At 41.6% G+C, this 26,050-nt stretch overlaps 1 protein-coding gene across 1 annotated transcript; it reads right to left on the reverse strand.

The window, feature by feature from the left end:
* Positions 1 to 3,483: 3,483 nt before the first annotated feature.
* On the reverse strand, positions 3,484 to 6,811 carry C3H2orf50 (chromosome 3 C2orf50 homolog). Its single transcript, XM_048298882.1, is given in 5 exon segments — positions 3,484 to 3,675; positions 4,302 to 4,341; positions 6,549 to 6,587; positions 6,589 to 6,686; positions 6,689 to 6,811. Coding segments are annotated over 5 exon segments (492 nt in total).
* Between the last annotated feature and the right edge of the window lie 19,239 nt (positions 6,812 to 26,050).

The raw sequence follows: 26,050 nt of genomic DNA on the forward strand, positions 1-26,050 counted from the left end.
AGAGACCCAAACTAACTTTGGAAATTTAATGCTGGAGAGCTAATGCAGCAGGATAAAATAATTTGCATTTCCAGGGAAAGTGTAATAATTTAACAAAATCAGATGTCCAGTTCTAGACAATGTTCCCATATCACACAGATTATCTCATCTATTCCGCACAGGAAACTTTGGTTCTCAAGACATTCCCCCTTAATCATCAGGATGTCAAAGTGCCTAAGAGCTAGCATTGATTTCAGCAGGAGATAAGAATGAATTGGAGTTCTGTGGTGAACAGAGCTGGTCCTATCCAGTTGTTACCCACTCATATTTTAGCGTAATTTCAATTATCTTGAACTCAGACTCAGAAAGTCAAGATAGCTTAACTGCACATCAAAAGAGGCAGCACAGTTGTGGGTTGCTGTGATCTTGCAACACAGCACAGAGCTACATTTTCTAAGGTTGAACTCTGACAATTAAGCCAAAAATTGCTGCATACTTTGGCTCCTTTTCAGATATTCCTACAGACTTTCCAGTTGTCATCTGTTGGCCTGAAGTGACCCGTGCAAGGGAGTACAGCAGAGGGGAGTGCAGGGCTTTTCCTGTGCTGTAAAAACGTCACCACTGCACGTCCCCACTTCAGGAACTGGCACCTCAGTGGCTGCTTTATCTTATTAAGGACAGAGAACTACACATTTTTACTAAAGACTTCCTCAAATTTTTGGAAGAAAATTGGTTTTTGCCATTCACATGACATAATATGCTCTTTGAGAAGTGTCCTTACATGGCTGTCAAGAGGGCACTAAACAAGCCTCTCAGACGTGTGATTAAAAGACACATCTGGACTTCGTGAAAAGTATCCTTATACTTAAATGTATATGATTAATTAGAAGAATTAGAAATATACTTCCATTTTTAAAAAGTGATTAATCTGTATTTTAGAGCTGAAATCTTTTTAAACCTGTTATAATTAAAATAAGAATTTAAAAAAAATTCTTTGTCAATATGTTTGAAAAATCATGTTTGCAAAATTTGTTCTGAACCCAACAGCTCTGGTGTAGTCAGAGAATGGGTGAAAAACTCTTCGGACAGTCATTCAATTTTTACAGTAAAAGACAAAGCCTATTAAATACATCCCTCTTGATGGAAGTATGTTTAACATCCAAAGATGGAGATTCCTCAGGGAATCGATTCCAGTGCTGTATTATCCTCACTACTAGCTTTCCCAAAAATTAACATGATTCTTCCTTGCTGTAACTTAAGCTTGTTATTTTTGCTGTTGCCTGACACTCCCTCAAAGTGCAAATTATTCCTTTTCTCATTCCAGAGCTATACATGTATCTAAAGACTGCTATCCTCTTACAAGACTGCTTTTTTTCCTTCATGTTAAACTTTTAACAGTCTTTTTAACCTTTCCTTATATGACATGTCTTCCCATACCCCAGTTGCCATCGCTGCTTTTCTAGACTCTGATTAGTAGCCCACATCTTTAGGGTAAGATGTGGAAGGTCTTGTCCAAAACTAGAAGTGCTTCAGTTGAAACAATGCCAGTTCTAAGTGAAGTGGGAGGATTAAATCATGCACTGCTTAGACCAGACTGTAAGACTGCTCTTACCCTCCAGTTTGCGGGAACTCTCTGGGAGAAGGATTCTCTGGGTTCACACACAGTAAACAGAGTCAGGAATCTGGAATTATTTAATGTAATTAAAAAGGACTTATATAGCACTGCCTTAGTGTCCTTTCTGGTGGATTACTTGATGTGGAGTGAGTGCCATCTGGAGGTTAGGAAACATGGAGCTCTGTATGCTTTTGTGCTGAAAAACAAAATTGTGCTTTACAAATGAAATGTTCTTACATGAATAGGAGCTTGAGCCTGACAGATACTGGGCATACACCACCCAGTGTAAAATTTGTGACCCAGAGTAAGGCATGCAAGTGCACTGTCTCTTGGTGTTATGCAATCACCAATAAATGTGTAACCTCTGAGTAGCCTGTGAAGTTTTTGGAAAAAGCTCTGGACAGCACAGGGACAAGGAAAGTCTTGATCTGCTCTCTCCTCTCCTGCTTTCAGGTGTGTGAAGAAAATGAGTTCCTGGATAAATGAGTTCTCACAGGAGAGAGCAGAAAGCATTTTAGCTGAACAAGAAGAAGTGTGTTTTAAAAAGAATGTTCCGTTTTGGTGTGTCTGAACTCAGTTCTCCATCATAATTCATGTCTGCACAGAGGAATCAGCCCTCCTCACCTCAGCTGGTTGCATGATGTGGTCTTCCTCCTTTAGGTCACTTAGTGGTCATCTTGAAAGCCCTGATCCTCCAGTTCTTGCTGTGGTGAGGAAGCCAGGAGAACCACTTGGAGTCGTGACTTCAGGGTGTGGTACTTAGCTCTTCTTTCTACAGTGCCTTTTTTTTGCCGGAGACCACTTGGATCAGTGATCACACTGGTCACAGTGGTCACCTGGTGTGCTTCTGAGCTGCCTTCTGCCACTGAAGTCTAATCATATAAACAAATAGCTTTAATTGCAAAGTATGAGTGCACCCATCTCCATCTCAGTCTGGTGAGAGACTGCAGCCTGTTGTGCCAAGGCAGGACTAATGGCTTCTGTGTTGAGCTCCACTTAGGACTGAGCATGATCCTGTGGAAGGTACATACAGTTCAAAGGACAGGTACTGTGTACACACTCTCCATGCTCTGCTGCTTGCTGATTTTTCCCTACAGAACAACAGGCCATAAAATTTCAACCTCTGTAATGAAGATGCACTAGCTGAACAGGCTTTTGGTATTATGTTGATTTAGCTTGAGGATGGTTTCCCTGGGCAACCACAGATTTTAGGAACTATGAACCCTTTAAATTCAAGGTTGACAATTCTGAGGGTGTAAGACAGGTTGCTGAGCCAGCACGCCTTCAGAACAAAATGTGAAAGCCTGCTTCCTTGTTGAGTTTCCATCAGCTAAACCAGAAGAAAAAAAGCATAAGAGAAGGGAATTTGAGAGCAGCAAATCTACAGAAACAAAAATGAAAACTAGTGTGAAAAATATTTGGTCTCCCTCCCTCAGCAGGGAGTGGTGAAAAGCACAGAGAATGGCTCACATGCCTTAAGTATTATTCTTTAGAGCAAGTTTAAACATGCAGATGAGAGAACCTGATGAATCCTTGTCTAACTACATGAAATGCAACAAGCTGCTGCATTTTTGTTGTGCTGGCTTTCAGAGCTGAAAGTGTGTTGTTTATGTTATGACTCATCTGAGCAGATTTATATTAATTGTTTGTTTTCAGGAGATAAAATTCAGGCAAAAATGGTCTTTTGTCTGTAATCTTGTTCTTTCAGATGTTAGTGGCATCCTTACTGTAGATTTTCATGGGAAGGTTGATATGATCTGTAGTGCTGTCTGTATATGGCCTAGTCACCTGAAATACGAAGAGGATCATCTATTATGGCATTGTTGGACAACATCCATTTTTACCCTTGAAAGAACTTGCTTTGTTGCTGTTATATTGTTACTGAAGCACTAAGAAAGCTGGAGCTCACTCTCAAGTTTCCTCTTCTGTGCTCCACTGCTGAAGAAGTAATTAATATTTACCAGAGCCCTGCCAAGCTCAGTATTCATTTGATTGCCAATAATCTGGTTGGTCGAGTTGGGAACTTTGCTTGAGAGCACAGACATACAGCTTGGCAGTAGCTTCTGCTCCTTTCTCTTACCCTGAATAAAACGAAGACCATTAATAAGTTTTCAAAATTACATCCATTGCTTCCTACAAAAATACAAGTTACTGAAATTATTTATAATATCAGCACTTTAACTTATAACCTCAGCACTTCTGCTTTCAAAATTAGAATTTAAATGTACTTAAAAATATCATATTGAGCATACATGAAAGTGTTGTAGAAATAAAGCAAAACAATTGGGACTTTTTTCCTGTTGTCTTAGGATAACAGAGGGAAATGAATAATTTTAAAATGTGTTGCATAAAATGTTATCTGGGACGGAAGTTACCCTGCTCTAGAATGGTTGTGATGTGGGAGGTTTTTTCTTTCATTTTTAGTAAGTGCCTTAGGTTTCAGCAGGATGACATTATCTTACAAATTTTCTCGTAGGAAGTAGGTTCTTCCAACACTTGTGTTTCTGTCAAGTTGTTAACATTGAAACAGATTGAACACACATAGGTAGCAGATGAAGACACTTCAGCTCTTTCAGTTTTCCTAAAGATTTTAGTTATAAAGCATTTGCCAATAATGCCTAAATATGCTTCAATTTGAAATATTAGCCTAGCTCAAATTGACAAAAACTAAAAAGAGCATGGGTACAGTTGAATGTTCAAAACTCACTATTTGGTCATGGTCCTTTAGGAAACTCCAGTTTGGTTACCTTGGAATAGAAGTAAAAAAATGCAGTGTCAAATGTTCTGTCTTTAAATAAATTAGTTAATGTTGATCATAATTGAATGCCTGTTCAACTGCTCAATTTGACACTTACAACCCAGCTCTTATGCCTGCAGATTCCTTGTACTAAAACCTGTCTTTTCTGTGATGGAGCCCAGGGTACTATATGAGGAGTGGGTGTTATTTTTGCGAAGGGAAGTTAAGGATACCATGTCCACAATGTATTCCTTGTGCAAATGCAAATAAATTACTCATGTCTTAAGTCAGTCTAGAAAACATTTGTCCAATACCTTGAGCAAGACACAGCAGCTTATTTTTTAAATGACCAGTACTTTGCTGGCAGAAATATTCTGTGCAGGTAGGCAGCTGTACTAGGAGTGCATGGAGTCAGAAGACCTGAGTTTTTCTCTTCAACTCTCTTCTATACCTGGTGTGGGACTGTAGGGCAAGTCCTTTGCTTTTCTTGGCCTGAAATGGAGAAAACATCAGTTCACCCACTATTGTAAGAGTACTGTGAGTCAAGAGAGGAAACAGTTCCGTACAGCAGTATCTAGAACAGGGCTCAAGGGACACCTGGGCTGACTGAGCTACTTACCTGTGCTGCATCTAAGCTCATTGAACTAGTGCTGAAGCTGTACATCCTTCCGAGCTGAGCGTGTCTGTACAGCACAGACATGTACCATGTGCAGCCAGGAATGCTGGATTTCTGTGCTGCGCTCCCCTGTCCAGTCCAGATATGCCCCAAGTGCAAATAAAATCGAATTTGTGACTATTCTGTTTATCACTATATGTCTTGCTATACCAGCACAGCATTGAGGTCCTAGAATTTTTTATCTTGATACGCAGCCATTATTTGAACATTATCAGACTTGGGTGTTACTGGATGGTGCTAATTAGTGAGAAATGTCACTGTCTCAGGCATTGCCCTGCACCTACTTCAAGTCAGACCATTTAATGCATACCATTCTCCATCATTGTTTTTGGGACGGGAATGTGGAACTGAAGAACAGCCCCCTGCAGGCTGTAGGGTATATAGTTTGATGAATCTGGTTTTAGGCATCTTGTTCTTCACAAGTCTATCATACCCTTTTGCAAGAGTTTCTGTTTTCCTAGCTAACACTGGGAAGCAGAACATGCATCAGCTGTATGATGTGTTACATTACTCATGAAAGTGAGTTTGCACCAATATCCATGACTGAACCCCAAGGACAGGTGCAGAGTCCTTCCTGCTGCCTTAGCTAGGGAATGAGTATGGAACAGGCTGAGCCTGTTGAGCAAGAGCCTGAGTCTCCCAGCACTGGAGAGAGTGACATTGCCCTGGCTTTGCATGCATCAGAGTCCTGGCATCAGCTTGTCCATCCAGTAAATGGAGCCAGACAAGAGTGCAAATGCATCTCTGGGGAAATCAGGACTGTGATCTGTATCTCCTCCAGAAGGCTGAAGAAGGCGAAGCTTTTCAGATGGTTTCTTTTCCCATTTTAAAAAATCCTGAGAGTGATGCTCTTTTTCTTCCTTTTCCTTTAGCTTGGGCAGTGCATTGGAAATAGAGCTGATTTTTATTTTACCAAGGATATTCTTCTAATAGGCATACTGATGTTGTATACTTAAGTATGAACATAAACACTTACTCAAGATATGTGGCAGAGACAGGATCTTAATTTCGGGTTCTTTTGAGTCATGGTGTATGCACAGCCAAAGCTTAGGTCGTATGTGTGCTGCTCAGTCTGCTGAAACACCATAACAATGGTGCAAGTTCAGGAGATTTACAGACTGGGAATACAAACTCATATTTTGGCAGAACACTCTGTTCAGCTTCCATTTCAGCCATTTCCAAGAGTATGAGAAGAGGTGATAATATCAGTGTGTCTGCAATAAATTATAAAGCTTGGCACTTTTATGTCTTCATTGTGGAAATCTCTAAAAGCTAAAAGATACTTAGTGTGCAGTTCTTTGCATCTCTTTTCAGCTTAAGCCCAGCATGCTGGGAGATATTAGCACAGATTTTGTCCAGTGAGGGAGAACAGACATAATGTAACCCTAGAAAGGAAGGTATTAGGATTTGATCCAAAGCCCCTGCAGCAGCAAATTTTGTTTGATAGTGTTGGCTTTGGATCAAGCCCTAATGCTGTCAGGGAGTATCAGGACCATTGTCAAGACAAGCAGAAGAGGCATGAACTGGGACAAGTGACTTACCAGGTTTTCCTTCCTCTCTGTTCAGCCTCCACAGACTCTCCAGATCTTATCCTGTTGGACCTGGTCTGCCTGCTCGTCTGCCCAGGCTCAAGTAGCCAGTTGTGCAGTGGTTGTCAGCTCTGCTTGGTTGGGTGCTGTTGGGACACAGAAGGAGCTGGGGCTGGTTGCCCTGGAGGTGTGGTTGCTCTTTGCTGAGACCTAACCAAGGTATTTCTCCTGAATCCAAAACCCCTTTCCAACTTGTCCGTTTTGAGACTCACCATATATCCAGCCTTTTTAGGTATATTGTGACTTCTCAGAAAGTGAAGCCAATTCTTGTTTGCACTTTCAAAGCTCCTCCTCTCCTAACATTTTCTTTCAGCTGCTGTTAGGAGTGCTTTCAGAAAAGAACATGCACAGCTGCACTGACAGGCAGTGCTCAGCACTGGTTTACTTCCCTCTTAATGCTCCTTTTCTACTGCTTTATGTTGCATCTTTTCTCGAGCACTGAGGGGGTTTTCAAGGTAACAGGAATTTCATGAGAAGTGACTGTAATTGGAAACAATGGGATCTCCAGATGTAACCAGCAAACTCTTAGATTACAAGGTGATTACAGCGACTGCAGCTGAGATCAGCCTCTATTCAAAATCCTCAGAACAATAAAGTCTGGTTTAATAGCAAAGGGTGCTGTGGAGATTGCTGCTGAGTAGTCAGGAGGACTTTTGTTGTGGTTATGTAGCAGAAGGAAAAGCTCCTGAAAGCTGCTGGTTTCCCTGGCATGTTTACTGTTTCTATTGGAAATGTCTGACTTGTGAATATATTCCAGAAAAGGAGCAGAGACCCAGTGTGACAGCTGCTGGGACCTTGAACTCTGTTCGGGGCAGAAATGTTTGGTAAAAATTGTTTCAAGGAATCTGTTCTGAAAGCTTCTTATTTTCAAATTAAAAAATGAGCAGTCAGATCATCAGAAGTCTTTTCTAAGCACTTAGTTCTGTAGAAGGTATTAGGCAACTACGAGAAGTTTTAAAGTAACTTTAAGGGGTCATTAGTATACAAAGTGAGACTTTTCAAAACAGTGTCCAAAATGTCAGTGTTTGTCTTTACAGTCAGCCTGTTGGGCTTCTGTGGTATGAACTCACTTCCTCAAGTATTAGTGACCTTGCAGGAAAACAGAGTATTTCAAGTATAAATTTCCTCTGAAATTCTTCACTGACTTGTTTTTGAGTAGTATGGATTAGTTCCAGATGAATTCTAGCCTCTTGTTTCCTGTTTTTGGTAAATGCTAATGAACTTTGAATCTACTTTTTCAGGGGGCTTTTGGCAAAATTATTTGCTTGCAGTATTGGGAAACACATACTGAATTTGGCAAATCATTTCTTTAAAAATAGTTACAACTGTAGAAAAATCCAAACAGTTTAGACAAGTTTGAGCAAGAAATACTTCTATAATTCTACAATAATTTTGGAAAAATTATTCTGAATTTGAAGATTGTGATAACATAACTTAAGAAAAGGTAAATTCCACCTCAAACCCCAATGTTTGCTTTGGTTTTGAATTAAATTTTAGTAGACTTTTTGTTTCTTTGGTATTTTTGCTGAGATAATTGAAACCTGAATAGTGTTTTTTATCTCTTTCAGCCAAAAAGCAAAAGAGTCATGTACCCACGTAGCATTATCATGAAGTGAAGAAATTAGGTGTTTTCCAGCCTGGACTAATAGTTGTCCCTGTTCTTCTTTTGGAATCTGCTTATCTTGTTGCATTTGTTCCAGGGTCCTCTCCAAGTTGGAGTGTGTGCAGCTGCTTGGAGAATAGTGTTTTAGTGGCATCTGATTGCTTTAAAAGGAATCTGAGGCACGTTTGGATGACCCAATGCATTAATCACAGTGCATGGGATTTTAGCTCCTGATCACGTTGGGAAAGGATCCTGGTGGAAAGTCTGTTACTCTTAATTTTTGTGTACAAGGTTCCTGTATCAGATCAGAATTTTAATTCTGATCCTTCCTTCAAGTCAATTTCTGCAAATTAAACAGTAATAAGCTAAAAGTAGTTGTTGTACTGAGGACAGCCTCCAAATGACTTGCAGCCACCGAATCAACTGGACAGAAAGATTACAAGCAGATGTTTTAAGTCTGTGCCATGGAGTGGTCTCAGCTGACCTGGTGCAGATACTGAACTGTTTCCCCTCATTTTTCCCATTTGCCAGTTTAGCATTTTATTTGCTCATTTGAATTGGTACAACTGATTTACTGTGTACATCTTTTCATCCCATAGGTTGATGTTTATTGTGGCTTCATGCCACATGTATCTATGTCAACTGATTATAGCATCTTGATTTTTTCTGGCTGGGGACATGAAACTTAAGAAATAATTATGAGTGTGTCACTGTTGAAGATGGCCTTTGCTTAGGAGTTTGTTTTGTGATTAATTAATTTGACAAGCAGTGTCCGTGCCTGTCATTTTGAGGAAGAACTTCACTGAGGTTAGTCTTTTGCTTTTACCAGACAAGTGATGATATGCACTACAAATTAATCTGGGAAAAATATGGCAGTTATTTCCCTTGAGTTAAAGGAAAAGACGCCTAGGGAGGCTTTTTATAGAGGAAAAAGTTCAGGTATTGAGACAAAACCTTTTCATTTGACCACAAGAGGGTATTGCAGTATCAGTTATGCAAGACTTTGACTTATGTTTGCCTTTATTTGCTTTGACTTATTTTTAAAATACGTATTTCTCAAAACTGATCATTTATATTAAGTAGTAGTTAAGAAAAACAGGTTTTGTATGCCAGTATTTGATGTCTTTGTCCAAGGGCAATTTCTGAGCTGGTTTTCCCTAAAATTTATAGTAACAAGTTTCTTAAAGCTTAAGAGGTTCCCTTCACTGGACAACAGAGACTTAGACAGGTACTCTGAAACACTGAAAAACTTAATGGAAATGGCTTGCAAGAGTACATCAGTCACAGAAGGGAAATAATAACAGGAGATGAATGTGTTGCTGCTTTGTCTGGAAGTGCCTGTTGCTCCAGGATGGGAGCTGGCATGGTCAGTGAGACTCTGATCTGATTTTTCCATGTGGTTTTACTTGCAGGAGTAAGTTTGGAAATATTTTTTAGCTCACTTGTGTTTCCCAATTTTCTCATTTACACCCAATTCTTCTATAGTATAAATCCAATGTCAGTTTGCATTTTTTTTTATCAGTCAATACTGTGTTGAAATACTTTCCTACAAAAGTTGTATATTCTAAACTTTAAGGGCTGTGTTGCCAAATGTTCATGCCATGTTTTGTACAGCTCAGACCATGGGAGAGGGACCTAGAAGGATTTTTGGATTCACCCACTCCTAGATCTATTGCTGAATTTCGGAGAACATGCATGGGATGCCTGCACGTCTCTCAAAAAGCCCACCTGTAAAAGAAGAAGAGCAGCCATATCACATATTATCTGTGAGGAACACATTTCTGAGGGTTCTGATAGTGGTTTGATGGACAACAAAGCAATTTTCATATAGGAAAGTTTGTGAGATACTGCAGCGATTTAAGTAGCACACACATTTAGAAACCCGGGTGCAGTGCATATGTCGTACGCAAATAAGAGGCAGGAGCAAAAGCTGGAGGAGAGGGCAGCCCTCTGGAGACCAGCTTCTCAGAGCAGGTCACAATTCGGAAGATCTCTGTCACTTCATGAGGAGTGAAGAGATCCCCATGGAAATCTTTCAGTACAAGCAGTGTTTCCTGCCTGCCTCAAATAGTGGCATTTGACTTGTCATCATCATCTTCCTCGTGGAATAAAGATCAGTCAAGTCAGTCAGGGTTGCAGGCTGGGAGGTGGGCCATGGCGATGGCTGGCAGAGCAGGGTGTTAGGTGGTCAGTCAGAGGACGCTGAGCACCCAGCAGAGAAGTTACATTTGGCAGGACACTAACACAGTGCTTTTTCATCAGCCCTGGCCATTAAGCACCGAGGCTCTGGAAAGCCTGGAGGTGGCAGGTCCTGCCGGTGAGCCATGCCTTGGTCTGGGAAGGAGCAGAGTGCCTTGGGTCGCTGTATGCAGGCAAAATGAAAACAAATCCAGCCAGCTACTACTTCGGAGTCAAACTCCTTTTAAGCAATTTATGTAGCTGATTGATTAAAAGCATCATGCATTAAGTTTTGCTGTGGGTTTTTTAAAGAATATACTTATTTCTTGTCTTAGTGGAATTCTGCTGATAGAGCCTGGCAAGTGGAGTGTCTGTTGCGTCGGCAGCATACAAATACCATGGGGGGAATGTCTGCTTCCAGTGACACAGAGTCTGACACTTCAAAGTAAAACCAAAGCTGTAGTACAGACTGTAAGAAATCTGTTGTGATTTTTTTTTATCCCCTTATAAAGGTTGCAAAATATGTTAATTACTGATGTGCAGTTTTCCTTACTTGAAGCAAAAATTATGTATTTGAAAAAGTATTATTAACTTGAAAAAAATATTAAACACCAGCTATTTCACAGAATATGCAGGCCTGTTACATTAGAATCTTCTACTTAAACCTGCCACCTGAGCAAGGTGATGGGATTTCAGGGAAGGAGCATTGTAGGGCTGGTGATGAGTAGGGATTTGAAAGTATCTGGTTTTAGGAGAAAGAAATGTAAGTATGTGTAGTGTTCCTCACTGGCTGAGGAATGTTTTCAGTTGCTATTTCACATAATTTCAGTCTTAGAGGCCAGATCCTGTAAAGAAGTGCAATATTGTATGGACAAAGTAGTTTTTTTAGTCAGAGTTGAGTTCAAGTCACATCCTCACCACAGCAGGGAGCTCTGGTAACTGCACAGTGGAGCTTGGCTTTATTCTGTTCATCCTCACTGTTGGCTCGCACAGTTTGTTAACAGGTCCAGGAGAATTCCAGGATATAAAGTGGTTACTTCTGCAGAGGCTGTGCTTTGTGCTGCCTAAGCACCCACGGCAGTGGTTTGGCCTCTGAATGTGGCGTGGCCCTGATTCCTGCACTCCTGGGGTCTGCAGCTGCTCACAGTGCCAGCTTACAGGGTAGGGAAACTGCTTTGCAAATACTACAGAGGCTCAGTTTTCTCTCTCTGCTACCTGTAGCACTGTAGTACTTATAGAAGTATTTTGTCCTGTGAATTACAACATTCCAGCTGTGTATCATTTCAATGCTCAAGATGCTGCTCAGATTTCGGGGTTTTTTGCATTATTCTCTGGTTTTTAACCTGTCTGTCTCCTCTGGCAGATAAGAGTATATTTGTTGATCTGCATTTTGGTACACTGAATGTTTCATTTGCCATCTGCTCACCATATTCATAAAGGACATTAATTTTCTGTTTTGGTGTGAGAGACCAAAAATTCTCTGCTGTAAGTTATGCAAAGTTTTCAAAGCAGGATACTTAAAATTTATTTTAAATTGTGTGTCACTTTCATTCTCACTAAATGAAAGATTGCACCTGGCTTTTGAAATGTCCTTCACCTTTGCAAGTTTTGTTGGCTGAGAATTGAGCTACTTCCTCTTAGTGTTTTTCAAGGTAACTGTCAGAGTCTAAAATTGGGAAGCCTTGTCTGAATGTGTCAGTCACAAGCTTTGTCTATTTTTTCAGCAAAGCCTTTAGTGTCTTCATTGCAGCTGTTAGTGTGGGTTTCCTTTTTAACTGTAGAAGCTAGTGTTAAATCACACTTCAGGCTGATGTTTGTCCAGCTCTGACTGTTGGGGATTGGAAAGAAGTTCTCCCTGAAGGCGGGATGTTCACATAACTAGATGTAGGAGGGGTTGTGTATAACCTTTTCTTTGAACGGTGGCAGATTTCCTGAGATCATAAGGATTCAGGTCTGAGGGGAAACCAGTAGGTCTCTAGCCCAACCTGCTCCTCAGAGTATGAGCTATGATATCAGACCAGCTGGTCAGGGCTTTATGCTGTTGATCTTGAAAGCCTGCAAGGATGGAGACTGCACAACCATTTTGGGTAATGCATCTCACCAAGTGTTGCCTCTGTGATGAAGATGTTTTGGCTTACATACAGTCAGAACCTCTCCTGTTTCAACTTGTGCCCATTTTATTTCATCCCTCTACTGAGCCCTGCTCTAAGCAGCCTGATGTGTCTTTCCTATGACCTGATTGCAGGTACTGGGACACTGCTCTTCGGTCTCCCCACAGCCTTGTCTGCTCCAGGCTGGGCAGGATTTAATCCCCAGTTGCGTTGTCTGTGTTACACAGATGTGTCAGACCTTACCTGACCCTCTCTGTTCTCTGTCCCTGCCTGATTTGACCATTTACACTGCTCATGCCCGGCAGGGCAGATGCTCCATGAGACCTAGAAAGGAAAATAACAGAGTGTACCTGGAGTGCATAGTCCATTTTGGCATTCTTTTCTTAGATCACCTTCTATAGTCCAGTTCATCCTTATTCCTTCCATGGTTGTACAGAGCTTGATTGTTTTGCTATACAGCTGGAAACTTTTTCTCCCTGAAGAAATGGACAGCCAGAACAATGTGAAATCTTCCTGGATGTGTTTGGAACTTTTTATTTTTAGCTCAGTTGTGCAGCCATTCACATGCGGATGCTCAAACAGCCAGAACTGAAAGGAAAGCAGCTGCATCCCCAGACCTTTAGGCCAGAGTAGCCAAACAGACTTGGAAAAAATTTCAGACTGGATTTTCACTGTACCAGGTGCTTCATTAATGATATTGTTATGGTGTGATGGAGAGAATGGGAGTCCGCCTCTTACAATGGTCTGTATTCCAGTTTTCAATACAGGAAACCTTCTGCTTAGGTCACTGCTTAAGTTTAGAAACCTCCCAAAGCAGTAGACAGCCATGCAACTAAAAGTTGCAGAACTAGGATAAAATCCTGCTTTCTTACATTTGGTCACTCAATGACAAAAAGGACAAGACCTTATCCTACTTTCTGTATGAACTACCCACATAATCTACACATGTACAGTATGAGTATCATATATATCTCTCTTTAAAAATCCAGCTCTGATCACAGTGCTGACATAAGTACAGCTCCCAGCCTTTTCCATGTAGACATCATAAAACACTTCAGCCAAACTGAGATTATGGATAATTGTTGCCCTTTTTGACCTGAAGCATTTCATCTTGAAATACAGTGAGATCAACAAATCTTTAATGAGAAACAGGGCATTCCAAAATGCTTCCAGGTTCTGGAGGCCCAGGACAGAAAACAGAGCAAAGCCTGACTGTGTGAAGAACCACATTTCAGATGAGGTCTTCTACAGCTTCCAGCATTCCTGGTGCTTAACAGCAGGAATCTCAAAGCTCTGAGATATTGTGCTACCTGGGTCCTTGGTTTCTGGGCAGATTACTCAAGGCTTCTGTATGGTTTTTTTTAAAACATACAGAGTGGAAAAAATAGCAACCAAAATAGAGATACTCAGATGGGCTTCTTAATTCTTGATCTACTGCAGCATTCCAAATCCTTGGTAGATTAAACCATGAAAACAAACATTTTTCAAATCTTTGTTCTTGTCTGCTGAGCATCCTAAGGATCCTTTAAATGTACTCTAAATTGTTTAAGATTGGCTAACCTGTGCAAAATGAGTTGGGGTAGTGAGACACATAGAGGCATCTACTGCCATTTAGAAAGTCCTAAGACAGCTGAGAAGTCCATGATGGGCCACCAGATCCATAGCGAAACTGCAAGAGACCTGCATCTTTCTACAAAAGCAGGAGGGACAGGCAACAACGTCTGGCTGTCAGGTTGCACTGGATGACCATGAGTGTGTCAATACTTCACATCTTGACATCCAGTTAAGAGTGTTATTCAACCAAACTATCATTCATTTCCTCTTACTATATTATGGATTGTGCCATGATGTGATCTTGGAACATGCAGCCTGTGGGGACTCTCAGGCTGCTGCTGGGGAAGGTGAGGTGCACCTGCTCTCCAGCTGCTCATGGGTATCCAGCACTGCGGACCAGGGAAGGGCAGGCAGCCCCTGGCCAGCAGGGTGGATTAAACAGCTCTGTGGTTTCTTAACCATGGCCGGTTTCACTTCAAAGATCCACACTTCCTGCTGCTGCACACATGTTCCCTACACCTCCGTTACCTTCATGGTGGCAGAGATATCCTTGAAGGAGTCCTATAGCAGCTGTTGAACATGAGATTTACTGTGAAGGAAAGGTGTAACTACACCTACACTAGGAAAAGAGTTCCAGGGCCCACTCTCTGGATGGGAATCATAAGCAATCCCCACATTATGGAAGAAGTTTGTACTAAGTGACTATGTTATATTGCAGGATGTGTTCTGTTACTTAATTCCTGTTTAAAAATGCACTTAGCCAGGAGCAAAGGAAAAGGCTGGGTGAGGGTCTTGGTAGAAAAAATGGCTTAAATTTACAGTCTTTTTCTCTGTTTGATAAGGTTAATATTCCTAATTTCAGCCATTTTTCCTTCATAAAAGTTTTGTTATATACTCAAACCTCACAATTGGAGGATTGAGGATGTGTTTGGACTGCCTTTTTTGCAAGTCTGATGATGAAAACCACTTATGCCATTAGCATAAAATAAAAAGCCCAAACCTTCTTATACTTGTAGGGAAGCTAAAAGTTTTGCTGGTGAATGAGAATATCCATTTTGGAGCTAGCCCGCATGGGCTGTGTGGTTAAAATGAAATAAAATACTCTTGAAAAAGGCTAATACAGGTATTTTGAATAAAGCATCTCTGTGCTTTATCCATTTGCTCTTTGCCCTTTGTCTGTTTCCACTCCTCCAGGATCCCGTAATGTGAATATTCTCCCAGGCTGCATACCTTAGCTTGCACAAATGCACCATTTTGCAGCAGGACTAGAAAGCAGTCAAAGCAGATTTTTCAAACTGCTTCTTTTTAAAAACACTTTTATCCCCAAATACAGATTAAAATACAATTTTTAATCAAAAAAATTTCATCTTGCTTTTCTATATGTCTTTGTGGTGAGTGTTCAGATTCATCAGCGCCTTGATGTGTGGTGGCTGCTTTACTTTGTACGTTCTGTTTTATGGACTCCACTTTTAGGATTGTTGTTAGCTGGGAGAAGTAAATAGACTTTGAGAAAGAGATCACACCATAGCAACCTTCATCCTCTGTTTATGGTTCAAATAAACGTCTGTGCTGTGGAAATTTATGTTCTGAAGAATTTTTTTAACTAAGACATTAATTGGTTTAATAACGAAAGGATTAATGCAGATAAGTTGAAGACAAATCTACATTCAATATTTAAATGGTGAATAATTTTATTTTTTAAAAGCTGCCATTGGCCCTGGGATTATCTCAGTTGGTCAGAGCATGGTGCTAATACCACCAAGGTTGTGGGGTCAATCCCCATATGGGCCACTTACTTAAGAGTTGGACTCTATGATCCTTGTGGGTCCCTTCCAACTCAGAATATTCTGTGAATCTGTAAATAATACATCACAGGCATTTGGTAGGGAGAGAGTATTTTTCACTTATTTACAATACCAGAAAGTACATGACTCTTTTGAGAGAGAGGTTCATGTAAGGACCCAGCAGAATATGAGTTCTCCAATTAAAATCAGGATTAAAACTCCCCTTGTTTAACGGCAGCAACTCCATGTGTGTTTTGAAAACCCAACCTGTCATTTTTTAATTTCCTCACCTTTTTGTTAAGAAGTAGATTTTACTGAAGCAAAATGTCTATTGGTTGAACTGGATGTTTTGCTCCCCTTTAAACATCCTGGCTGCAGGGAGATCTGAGACCTTTAAAGGATATGCCAGGAAAGGACATTTTTTCCTTCCTCTGACTGATGCTAAGACATTGTTGCTGGCAGTACTTTGGGTTTGTTCTTTTCTTAATATGCAAATTGGCAAGATTTTATTCCAAAGTGTAAGCATTCCTTATTCCTTAGAGATTTCACCTCTATGTGTTTGTCCTTCAGCTTCCTTGCCTTTATAGTTGGCCAGTGGTGCAGAAACCAGGGTCAGGGGAAGGGTCAGTGTGGGATGGAGTCACCATTTGGGAGGATCATGTATCTGGTGAGGCCCTCGTGGGTTTTGGCACAGAGAGTGGCTGGAGAGGACAATTAGGAGGCAGAGCAGGGTAGGTGTGGTTTTAATATCAGGGTATTTCCCTCCAATAGAAATTCCATAAAAACCAATAACTACAGGACATCAGTGGAACATTAGTCTTAAAATCCAGGGATAGGTGATCCCCACAGAGCCCCCAGCATGGTGCTTGCTCGGAGCCCACCTGCAACACACACAGCTGCAGGTTTGTGCCTCTTCTCTCCCAGCTCCCTTATATCATGTGAAGATTAGCTGGGTGAGGGGAAAGCCAAGCTTTTTATATAGTGCTTGCTGCTATAGAAACCACGAGCTCTGTGACAGCGTGCTCGGCTGTGTGGGCACCGCCGGCAGCAGCTCCTGACCAGGGGATGCTGTAACTGCACCCTCAGCTTTCAGTATTCTCAACCAAAACCCAGCTGCCTTCTGAACTGTTGTGTTTCTGTCACTCTGCAATGTGCAGGTCTTTAACATAGGAAATAAGATGCCAAATGTCTGAAGTTAATTTGGTTGTTCAAAAAGAAATCCATCGCTCCCTACTATAAAGGTTGATCTGCTGTTTCAAGTCTGTCATAATGTGTGGATGACATCAAGCCTCTGGTGATTGGAATTATGGCTGTAACTTTGCCCAGAAAATCACTTTCAGCCGTCTCTGTGTCTCTCCAAACATAAAGAGCCAGCATTAAAAGAGGTGATATATGATAAGTATTGTGTCTGCTAAGCTTTTCATGATAATGTTAAGACAAAAAAGTCTAAAAAATTACTAACTGATAGGTATTCCTGAAGTCAGAGGAGGATGGAGCTGTCAGCTGTGAGGGAAGAAAAGTAATTTGGCATTGATCTTTGGTCAATAGGACAATGCTTCTTATCCTGGTAAGTCTGGATTTAGGAAAAAAAAACCAGAAGAAGAAGAGAGTAAACAAATACAGAACATCCCAAAGACATCTGAAGTGCACTCTGCTAAAAGTAAAAAGGAGATTATATTCATGACATGTATTAAAGCAATAGATGTGCTTGATTCTGTCAGGGTTACAAGATCTCTAGAGGAAGAAAAAAGGATCTGCTTTTTTAAAATCCAAATCCTGGATGTTATGGCTGAGGCAGTATCTCAAAAACATTTACCTGAGAGACAGATCTGAAAAAAAAGTACAAAAAACCAACACAGAAGATACAATACAAAATAAAAAATTTAGAAGCTGAACTTGGTTTGGGTTCCAAAACAGTCTTCTCAGAGGAACTCGTGTCCCATTGGCAAAGTATTGAGTGGGGCAGAGGCGAGTCAGGGGCTGTGTATGGAGACTGGGGAGCTGCTGTGGAGGGGAAGGATGAAAGCTTTGAGTCCTGACCTCTACTTCTGCAAGTTAGAAGCTAATTTTGTAAGCTTTTACATGATTTATCCAGTTCCTCTCCTTTCAAACACTAGCACAGGCTATAGTATATGCACAGCAGCCTCCCCTCTGAGGAAGACATGTCTCAGCAAAATGTTGCTGCTTCTCCAGGTCCCATTTTGTGCCTTCTGCAAACCCAGAGTTTGAATTTTGAGATAAGTAGAACTCAAAACACAGACAGCAGACACATGGGGTTGACAAACTGCATACCCCATCTATTAGAAAGTGCATGCTGAAAGAAAGGTGCTGACCCACCGCCTCTGCCTTGAAATCAGTAGCCAGTCAGGTGCTGTCAGAAGTAAAGATGCTCTGGAAGTATTGGAGTTGGGATAAGGACTCTAGACAAACTGCAAAACCAAGTCTTTCCAGAAAGACTGCATGATTTACACACCCACTTCTTCATTTTGAATAATCTAGGATTGTTGCTGCCAGACAAAGTAAATTGGTGCTGTCATAAGCTCTCAAAGCCAGGCAATAGCAAAACCAATTCAAGGGGCTTTGTTTTTTTCTTTGATTTTAGGGCTTTGAAAGCTGTGAAAATGATGAAACACCTAAAACAGTGTGAGAGAAAAGATTGTTTGGGATTATACTAAGTAATCTTTCTGGTGGGAAGCACACAATTATGTACTGTCAGCACATGGAGCGTGATGGGACTATAATTTTACCTATGTTATTTCCCCAGGCTGCCAAAGAAACCATAATAAGAAAAGTCAAAGTGCTCCTGTTCTTATTGATCTTCTTAACAAATTCTCACAAGCAGCATCAACTGTTATAATTATTTTCTCTTCTCTAAGCTGGTATCTGATGTCACACATACCACTGTCAGAATCAGCTGGTTTGCCAGTGCAGAAATCTAGCATAAAACTCTATACAAAAGGCTACACTGAAGGAAATTGAATGAGCACATAAATGTTTTCCTTTGCTGTTTCTTTAAAAGCTTTATTGATGTTGTCAGAAATGAGAAAAAAAGGCTGCCAAGCACCAGAAGACTAATCCTTGTCAATTTTAAGGTGGGTGAGATGACAATGAAGGTCTTCTTGATGGCTGGCAGCATGCACGCCGTGTTCAAGGAAGAGCAGGAGCTCTTTGGAAACATTTCTTTCCAGCCATAGGCCAAGGTAAGTTTGCTTGGCAGCCTTAGGAAATAACAGTGGTGTATCTTGGGTGGACTTTGGGAGACACAGGACAGGGAGGAGAGTGGCAAGGACCTGCTGGAGAACAAACAGTGCTAGGGCAGTAGTAGCAATAGGGAAGAAGGAAGCCAGAATGGCTTTTCAGCCCCAGTCCCTGTGGAACTGGTAGCTAAGCAGGTGGCTGAAGGCTTCCTCCTCATTCTCGTCCTCCTCCTCTTCCTCCCTGGCAGAGTCCCACAGGGAGTGGGATCTTTGGGGCTCTGTGGAGGAGTGAGGCCACACCAGGGGAATGAGGGAAAGCTGAAAAGCTGGCAGATGCCCAGAGTTAAAATTTTAATATGATTTTTCCCCTTTTCCTTTTCTCTCCTTTGAAAAGTGGTGCTGTGGTCCTGAAGTATCTTCATGATTGATGCAATCATATATTTTATCCAAAAAACTGAGTGTACAGATAAAGAGAGAGTGATGGCTAAAATGAACCTATAAATTGGAGTGTCTGCAAACACATCCCATGCTGTTTCTTCAGTCTCTTGTAGCAGCTGCCTGTGACCACACAGCTGAGAAGTTCTGCTGAGTAGTAGATGCAGACAAAAGAGATTTATCATTACAATATAAATAAAAGCCCAAGCAGGACAGAAAGAAGTTTATTCTGTAGAGGAAGCTGAGCTAAAATATTTGGGCTTTAGTTGTGAGACTAGAGAGGTTTTTGGTCATTTGAAGCATGAAATACAAGGGTGTTCCCTTCCTGAACATTTTTGTGTTCACTTGCAAAGTCTCTGTGTCCCCTGTTGCCCTCAGATGATGAGCAGTGACTTACAGATGTTGGGGGATGCTGGGCCTGGGAAGGCAGTTCTCTCAGATCAGGAGAGTGCATGGCAATGACAAGTGTAATGTAGCCATGGCTGGTCTGCAACTTTGGTTGGGAAGATAAAGCAGTTGTTCAGATTTATTCAGGGTGGTGAGTGCAAAGCAAGCCCGAGCACTTGGAAGCTCTTGGTGAAAGCTGAGAAGTGGACAGACAAGCAGAAATGTTAAAGTTGTGTCCATGTGGTTGTCTACCTTTTCCTAAAACTAGGAAATCCCAGGTTTTCCCCTCATTTTTGAAATAGTTTTCTCAAGTAGGTTTAATAGTATATGGAGAAGAAACGACAACTCCCTGCCTAATTGGCAGCCTACAGCTAACTTTTAATGAGCCTTTCTTAATAGCATTTCAATTATTCTCCTTCCTACTGACGGTGAGTGCAAGATATAACTTCAGTAAAATTATTACAGCCCTGTTTTTAATCTCTCTGTGCAGAGCAATAGTTGGAGTGTCAAGTAGCTCCGGTGTTTGGAAATTATGTCTGACAGCCCCAGGAAAGTGTGAAAGAGAGCTGCCCTCTCAAAGCCTGTGAATAGTCATCCCAGTAACTACTGTGTCTGAGAGCCCTTTAGGGTCCTTTGTTGCAATGGAGATTTGATGAAACTGAAAAGGAACCATTTTATGTAGGTGCTTGAGAGAACAGAAAACATTTTTCTTACTGTATCATATAGTTAGTAGATGAAACAAGGTGACCCCACTGGCCAACCTTCCCTCTGTAAATCATTTCCATCAGAGCTTCAAAAATATCTTGAGAAATCTTTCAACACTGAAGGAAAGTCCCTAAAGATAATCAAGTGGTTTTTGCATTACCACAGGGGCTTCTAATCCTGAGAGCCACTTAAGGAGTGGAAGTTGTTTTCAAATTATTTCAGCCTGACCTCGTCCCGTGCTGGTTTAAGTCTCTTCCCAGGCATCCATACCCACCACTGAGTGGGCAAGGCAGGATGGAATTACACATTTACTGCAAACGGGCTTCTGTGTCCCATAACACATCAAACAAATCATCAGCCACAGGACTATGGTCAGTGACTGCTGAAATTGGATCTGAAATTATTGCAGGATCTATCATTAGAAGCAGTTATTTCAGCTTATAGACTATCCTTTGCATACACTATTTTCCCATTTCAGTCTATCTGCTATGAAAAGTGTCTCTCTGTTGAACCATGGCATCTTCCCAATCGACAGCCCCATCCATTACGGCCATGCTTTGCAGTTTGCCTATAAATGGTAAAAGGATCATAATTGTGTGACTTGTGGCAGCAATCAATGTGGCCAGCCTTTTATCTTTGCATTCCTGTGGGCTTTTATGTTGGTGTTTGATTGGTAGCTTAGCTATGAATTTGCATAAACCTGATAATTTTCATGAAAATTTGTTTCAAACAACCAACACAGCATTTTGTACTATTTTTCTTTTCTTTCTTTGTTTCCTTGTAGATAGTGGTTCTATTTGGTGTTTAGATAAGCGGTGAAATTAAAGTTCTCTGCAATTTCAGTATAGTAAATATCTCTACATCAATGATTTTAAGAAAATTTCATTTACTCATTTATATATAATGGAACACATACCTGTTCTATGCTATGAGTACATCATGACACATGCATTGTGCATGAATGCTCCCGTATTACACACAGTGTTGAAACAAGCCAAGTTTTGACCAAAATACAATGAGATTCCAGAACCAAGGCAGCCTTTATTCTCATTTCCCTTTGAGTGTATAAAGTTTTGTGCCTGTGCCTGTTTCTGTTGTAGATCTGGGCTCCCATTGAGAAGTTGCTCACTGAACAGTGGGGGTACCTTGCCTGCAGACCACAGCAGGTAGTTTAGGTGCAAGAAGAAGAAAACCATGCAGAAGAAAATCAGCCCAGGTGTGTTCCCGGGCTGCAAAGCTCTGCCAAAGGGGAGGCATCTGGTCCTCCAGATAGAAAGTTGCTCTGAGAGACACTGTTCCTGGTATGTAGGATAGCTCTTTGGCTGTTCTTGTTCTCCAAGGTGATGTGTTGTGATGAACAAACAAACTTGTAGCTCAGGACTGCATCTCTGCATCTTCGGAAGACACCTTCATCCTGGTTGTTTAAAAATTTTAAGAGTCTATTATTCAGGGCATACATAATTTAATGCAAATAATAACAATAATATGAGTAATGGTAAGCAGATTTCTTTCTTGAAATTGAGCCAGGTAAGTGAGACTTTTTTATTTTTGTGATATGAGGATTGATTCAAAGCAGACCTCCTGTACTTAGAAAAAAAATGCCCTTCAAATATATAGTGAACTTTAAGCACTTGCCTTACTAAAAAGTCCTGCCCATCTCTCATGAAGTCAGTAGCAAAATCCCCATGGTCAGAAGAAAACCCCCAAATCCCTAACCAGGTACTGTAAAAGAAAAGGATGCTTCAGTTATAAGTGTTATTTAATGATACAGTCAAGCTTTGAAGATGCTGCCCTTTTCTCAGGATGTGGGTGGAGAGCAACTCTGGGCTCCTCATCTGGGCAGTTCCCTGCCAAAAGCACTCGGAGCTTGGCTGGGTGGGAGGGCTGCTGTCACATGTTCTCCCAGCAGGTCTGTTGAGTTGCTGTTGTCAGTAGGAAAGGTGTTATTACCTCCTTTAAGACAGTGTTTTGAAAAGATGCTGGATGTACAGTCTCACAGGAGTACTAAGCGGTTTGCTGCCAAACTCCCAGATCCCTTGCTACTCATGGGCAGAGAGGCACTTTTTGATTCTGAATTTTATGGCTTGGGTACATACGTTCTAGCTGCTGGTATAAAGCAATTCCTGAACATACAGTGCCAAATTTGAAGTTACATTGAAATTGTAACAAAAAATTTTTCTAGAAATATTGCAGGGAAAAAAAAGAAATTAGCAAATGACACGGAGGAAAAAAAAAAAGTACATTCCCTATATTCATTTACAGGAGTTGCTGAGATGTTTTGGTAGAAAGTTGAAAAGAATCAGGCTGAGGTCAGACAGGGAAATGTTCAGGCATGATGATTAAGGTTTATAATCACAGAATTTATAGTCACAGAAATTTATAATCACAGAAAACCTGGTGTTTACAACGGGAAGGTCAAGACATCCTCACCCCAGGCAGCATCTCCAGTCTCCCTACAATAAGTTACCAGTCTCAGCATAAAGAATTTGTAAAAATTGCTGTCACCATTGCTGTCAGCTTCCCCTTGCACAAAGTCATGCAAGGGCTGATCACCTGCTGGGAAAAACATCCCTTTGTGATTATTTGGGCAGTTTGGGGCCTCGTTGCTTTTCAGCTGGCGGGTGAGGGCCGCGGGGGAGGTCTGGCCACGGCTCCCTCCGTGCCCGGGGACCAGCCAGCAGAGGGGAGCCGACAGCCGCGCATCCATCTCCGCCTAGTGCAGGAGAGCACACGCTGCCAGGGGATGAATGAATGAAAGAATGATTGAATGAATGAACGAATGAATGAGTGTCCTCCTTTGCATTTCCAGCTGCTCTGGTTTTAGTTTCCTTCTGTGTTGTAGAGATGCTGGAAGTGGGCTTTATAGTGAGTTAGGATATTTAAAAGTGGTATGTTGATGAGATAAATATATATCAATTCCCAAAACAGTGAGCAGTACATTTTTTCCCCTGAACGTTTTGTACTAGATGACATGATACTGTCTCAGAGCCTCCAAATGAGTCTTTAATATATCAGCAGGTTAATGAACCAACATTACAGACAAGATCTTGAGACAGAACTGCATATTTGATAATCACATCCCTAGTAATTTTGTTTTACTAGAATATTCCAAGTATCTTTTTTCTTCACAAGCTATAAAGGGACAGAAGTAAACAGGCTGGAAAATATCATTTAACAATGTGTTTCTGTGCCTTGCTTATGCGATGACTCTTGCCTTCTACTGAGTTGTTTGAGGGAGGTTCTGGTTTGTTTTGCTGGCAGATTAAGCCTGCACAGAGCCACAAATCACTCACTAGATTTGAAGGGTGACCCTGCTCTGCTCGTATGTGCTGCTCCTTTTCCCAGCAGGAGCAGAGGAAAGGAAGCCAGCATCAGGAAAAGCTGCAGCAGTGTGGGTGGGATAGATGGAGAGAAGAGTACTGATTAAAGGTGAAGAGGGTGCAGGGTCAGTAGTTACTGTGCAGTATCAAAGGAGAAAGGAAGGGTGCACTTTTTGCAATGCACTAAAAGCACTTATTAAGGTGAGAGAGATGTTGTGGGAGAAGGGAATGACACTTAAAAATATTGGTGAGAAGAGATTTTGCAGTGGGGCTCTGGCGAGGGTAGAGAATGTGGATTAACAAGGTTAAAAGTGGAAGGCTGGAAGGAGGCAGATGAAAAATCAAGAGGGAGTAGGATGGATAATGTCTGTGAAACAGGAGAAAGGTGAGCACCATTCTGTGTGAGTTCCTGGTGATGCCCCAATGCCTGCAGGCAGTGAGTGTTCTCAGCTCTCACTGTTCTTCAGTTTGGCTTCTATAAGGTGATGGCTTTGTGGGTTCACAGGATTATTCAGGTTATTCATGGACAGGGCCTCATGAGATTATCTGATCTTTGGCATCATCTTCCCTTCTCCCTCTCTGCCTCATCTGATTAAAGCTTTTCTGTCTCTTACATGTAGTGTTACCACAATGGTTTTGAGAAGATCTGCTATGTTGCAAATAATAAAACTCCCTGTTTCCAGAGACCTCAGGTATGTGGATGCACAAGATCTCAGCACCTATGCAAGGGAAAAAGAAAGACAAACACGAGCAAAGAGAGTGTACCTTTTCCTCTGACTTTAATGAGGTTGCATCCATGCTTGCAATGTCTAAATTCCCTGTTGCTAACTAACTTCTGAGTTGCCTCCTTGAAGCTCAGCTCCTGGTCGTTCTGTACAAGCTTCATCACGGATGTAATGCCAGCGAGAGGTGAAGTGCTATACACATATCTTATAGCATGGAGGAGCTTTGCATCACAGCCTCTGCTCAGACCCCAATAAATATGATTCCTGGAATGTAGCACTTGCTTTCTGAGAGCAAGCAGTCAGCTTCCCTAAATTACCCACCACCTTCAGGAGAGGTGTGTTCCCTTTGTGTTTTGTATTTCTCTTCTCTTATTTTCACACTAACGTTTGCTTTCTGAGATTTGATAGGATATTCCTGTTAAACACCACAATTATTGCTTTAAAAACATGATGCCCTGCCATAGTCAGTGGGGCAGATGGGTTTTGGAGAAACCAGCTGTGCCTCGAAGGTGGAAAAACTGCTTCACAGGAGGAAGGAGGGAAGTGTTTCAGAAGGAATAGGGTGTGCTTCACCCTAAGATAGCAGGGTCATCAACATGGAGAGCAAGGTGGAGCAGTGATTGTCCTCTCAGCTGGGGTGGGGGCAGGAGCGGTGACTACCCAACCCTTCCCTTTTCCCTCACCAGTCCCATGGGAGGTTGGCAGCACTTCTCTGTCCAGACAGCTTTGCTGAAGGACCAAGGCAGTCCCTCTCAGGGCTGCTGGAGTTGTCTTGGCAGCCTGTGGCACAGTGCCCAGCACCACAACCGCTCAGATCAAGGCCAGGAACCAAAGCACTGACTAACCTGCTCCTGATTGCCTGGACTGCTGCATGTTTTGACCTCATCAGGGGGGGTTCATTGTGCCTGTTGGAGAGGCTTTATTGCTGTAAATTATGCACTGGAAAGGCAAAGTGTATATACTGTATGGAGAAGAAGGACACTGATCTTTTGCTTTCTGACATTTATTAATTTGTTAAATTCCCTTTTTCTCCTCAAAGTGAGCTTTGGTTAAGCGTGCCCAAGAATGAAACAGGTAAACACATGCATATGTGTTGCAGTGGGGATCCTGCAACATGCATATATCAAACCAGGAGTCCCGTGGAAAGGAAATATATATGGACAGACAGATTCTTGCTAGCTGTTTCAGAGATGTTTATTTCTCCAGCCGCATGGCCGGGGCTCTGCCCAGGAACTGTTCCAGTCACGGGACCAAGGGTCCTTCTGCCCGCGCAGGGAACACAAACCAACCAATGGGAACGAGGCTGAGCAGGGACAGGGAAGCCCCGTGTCTGTGCCCTCAGGGCCCCTCTCCCAGGGCTACATGGCAGGGGAGGGACCCCAACACATATGCATATATAGAAATAGTACCAGTGGTCATACTCATCATTCTTTCTGAAATTTTTAATTCCTTTCT

This window comes from Corvus hawaiiensis, chromosome 3 (assembly GCF_020740725.1).
Source record: "Corvus hawaiiensis isolate bCorHaw1 chromosome 3, bCorHaw1.pri.cur, whole genome shotgun sequence".
In the NCBI taxonomy this organism is placed as follows: Eukaryota; Metazoa; Chordata; class Aves; order Passeriformes; family Corvidae; genus Corvus; species Corvus hawaiiensis.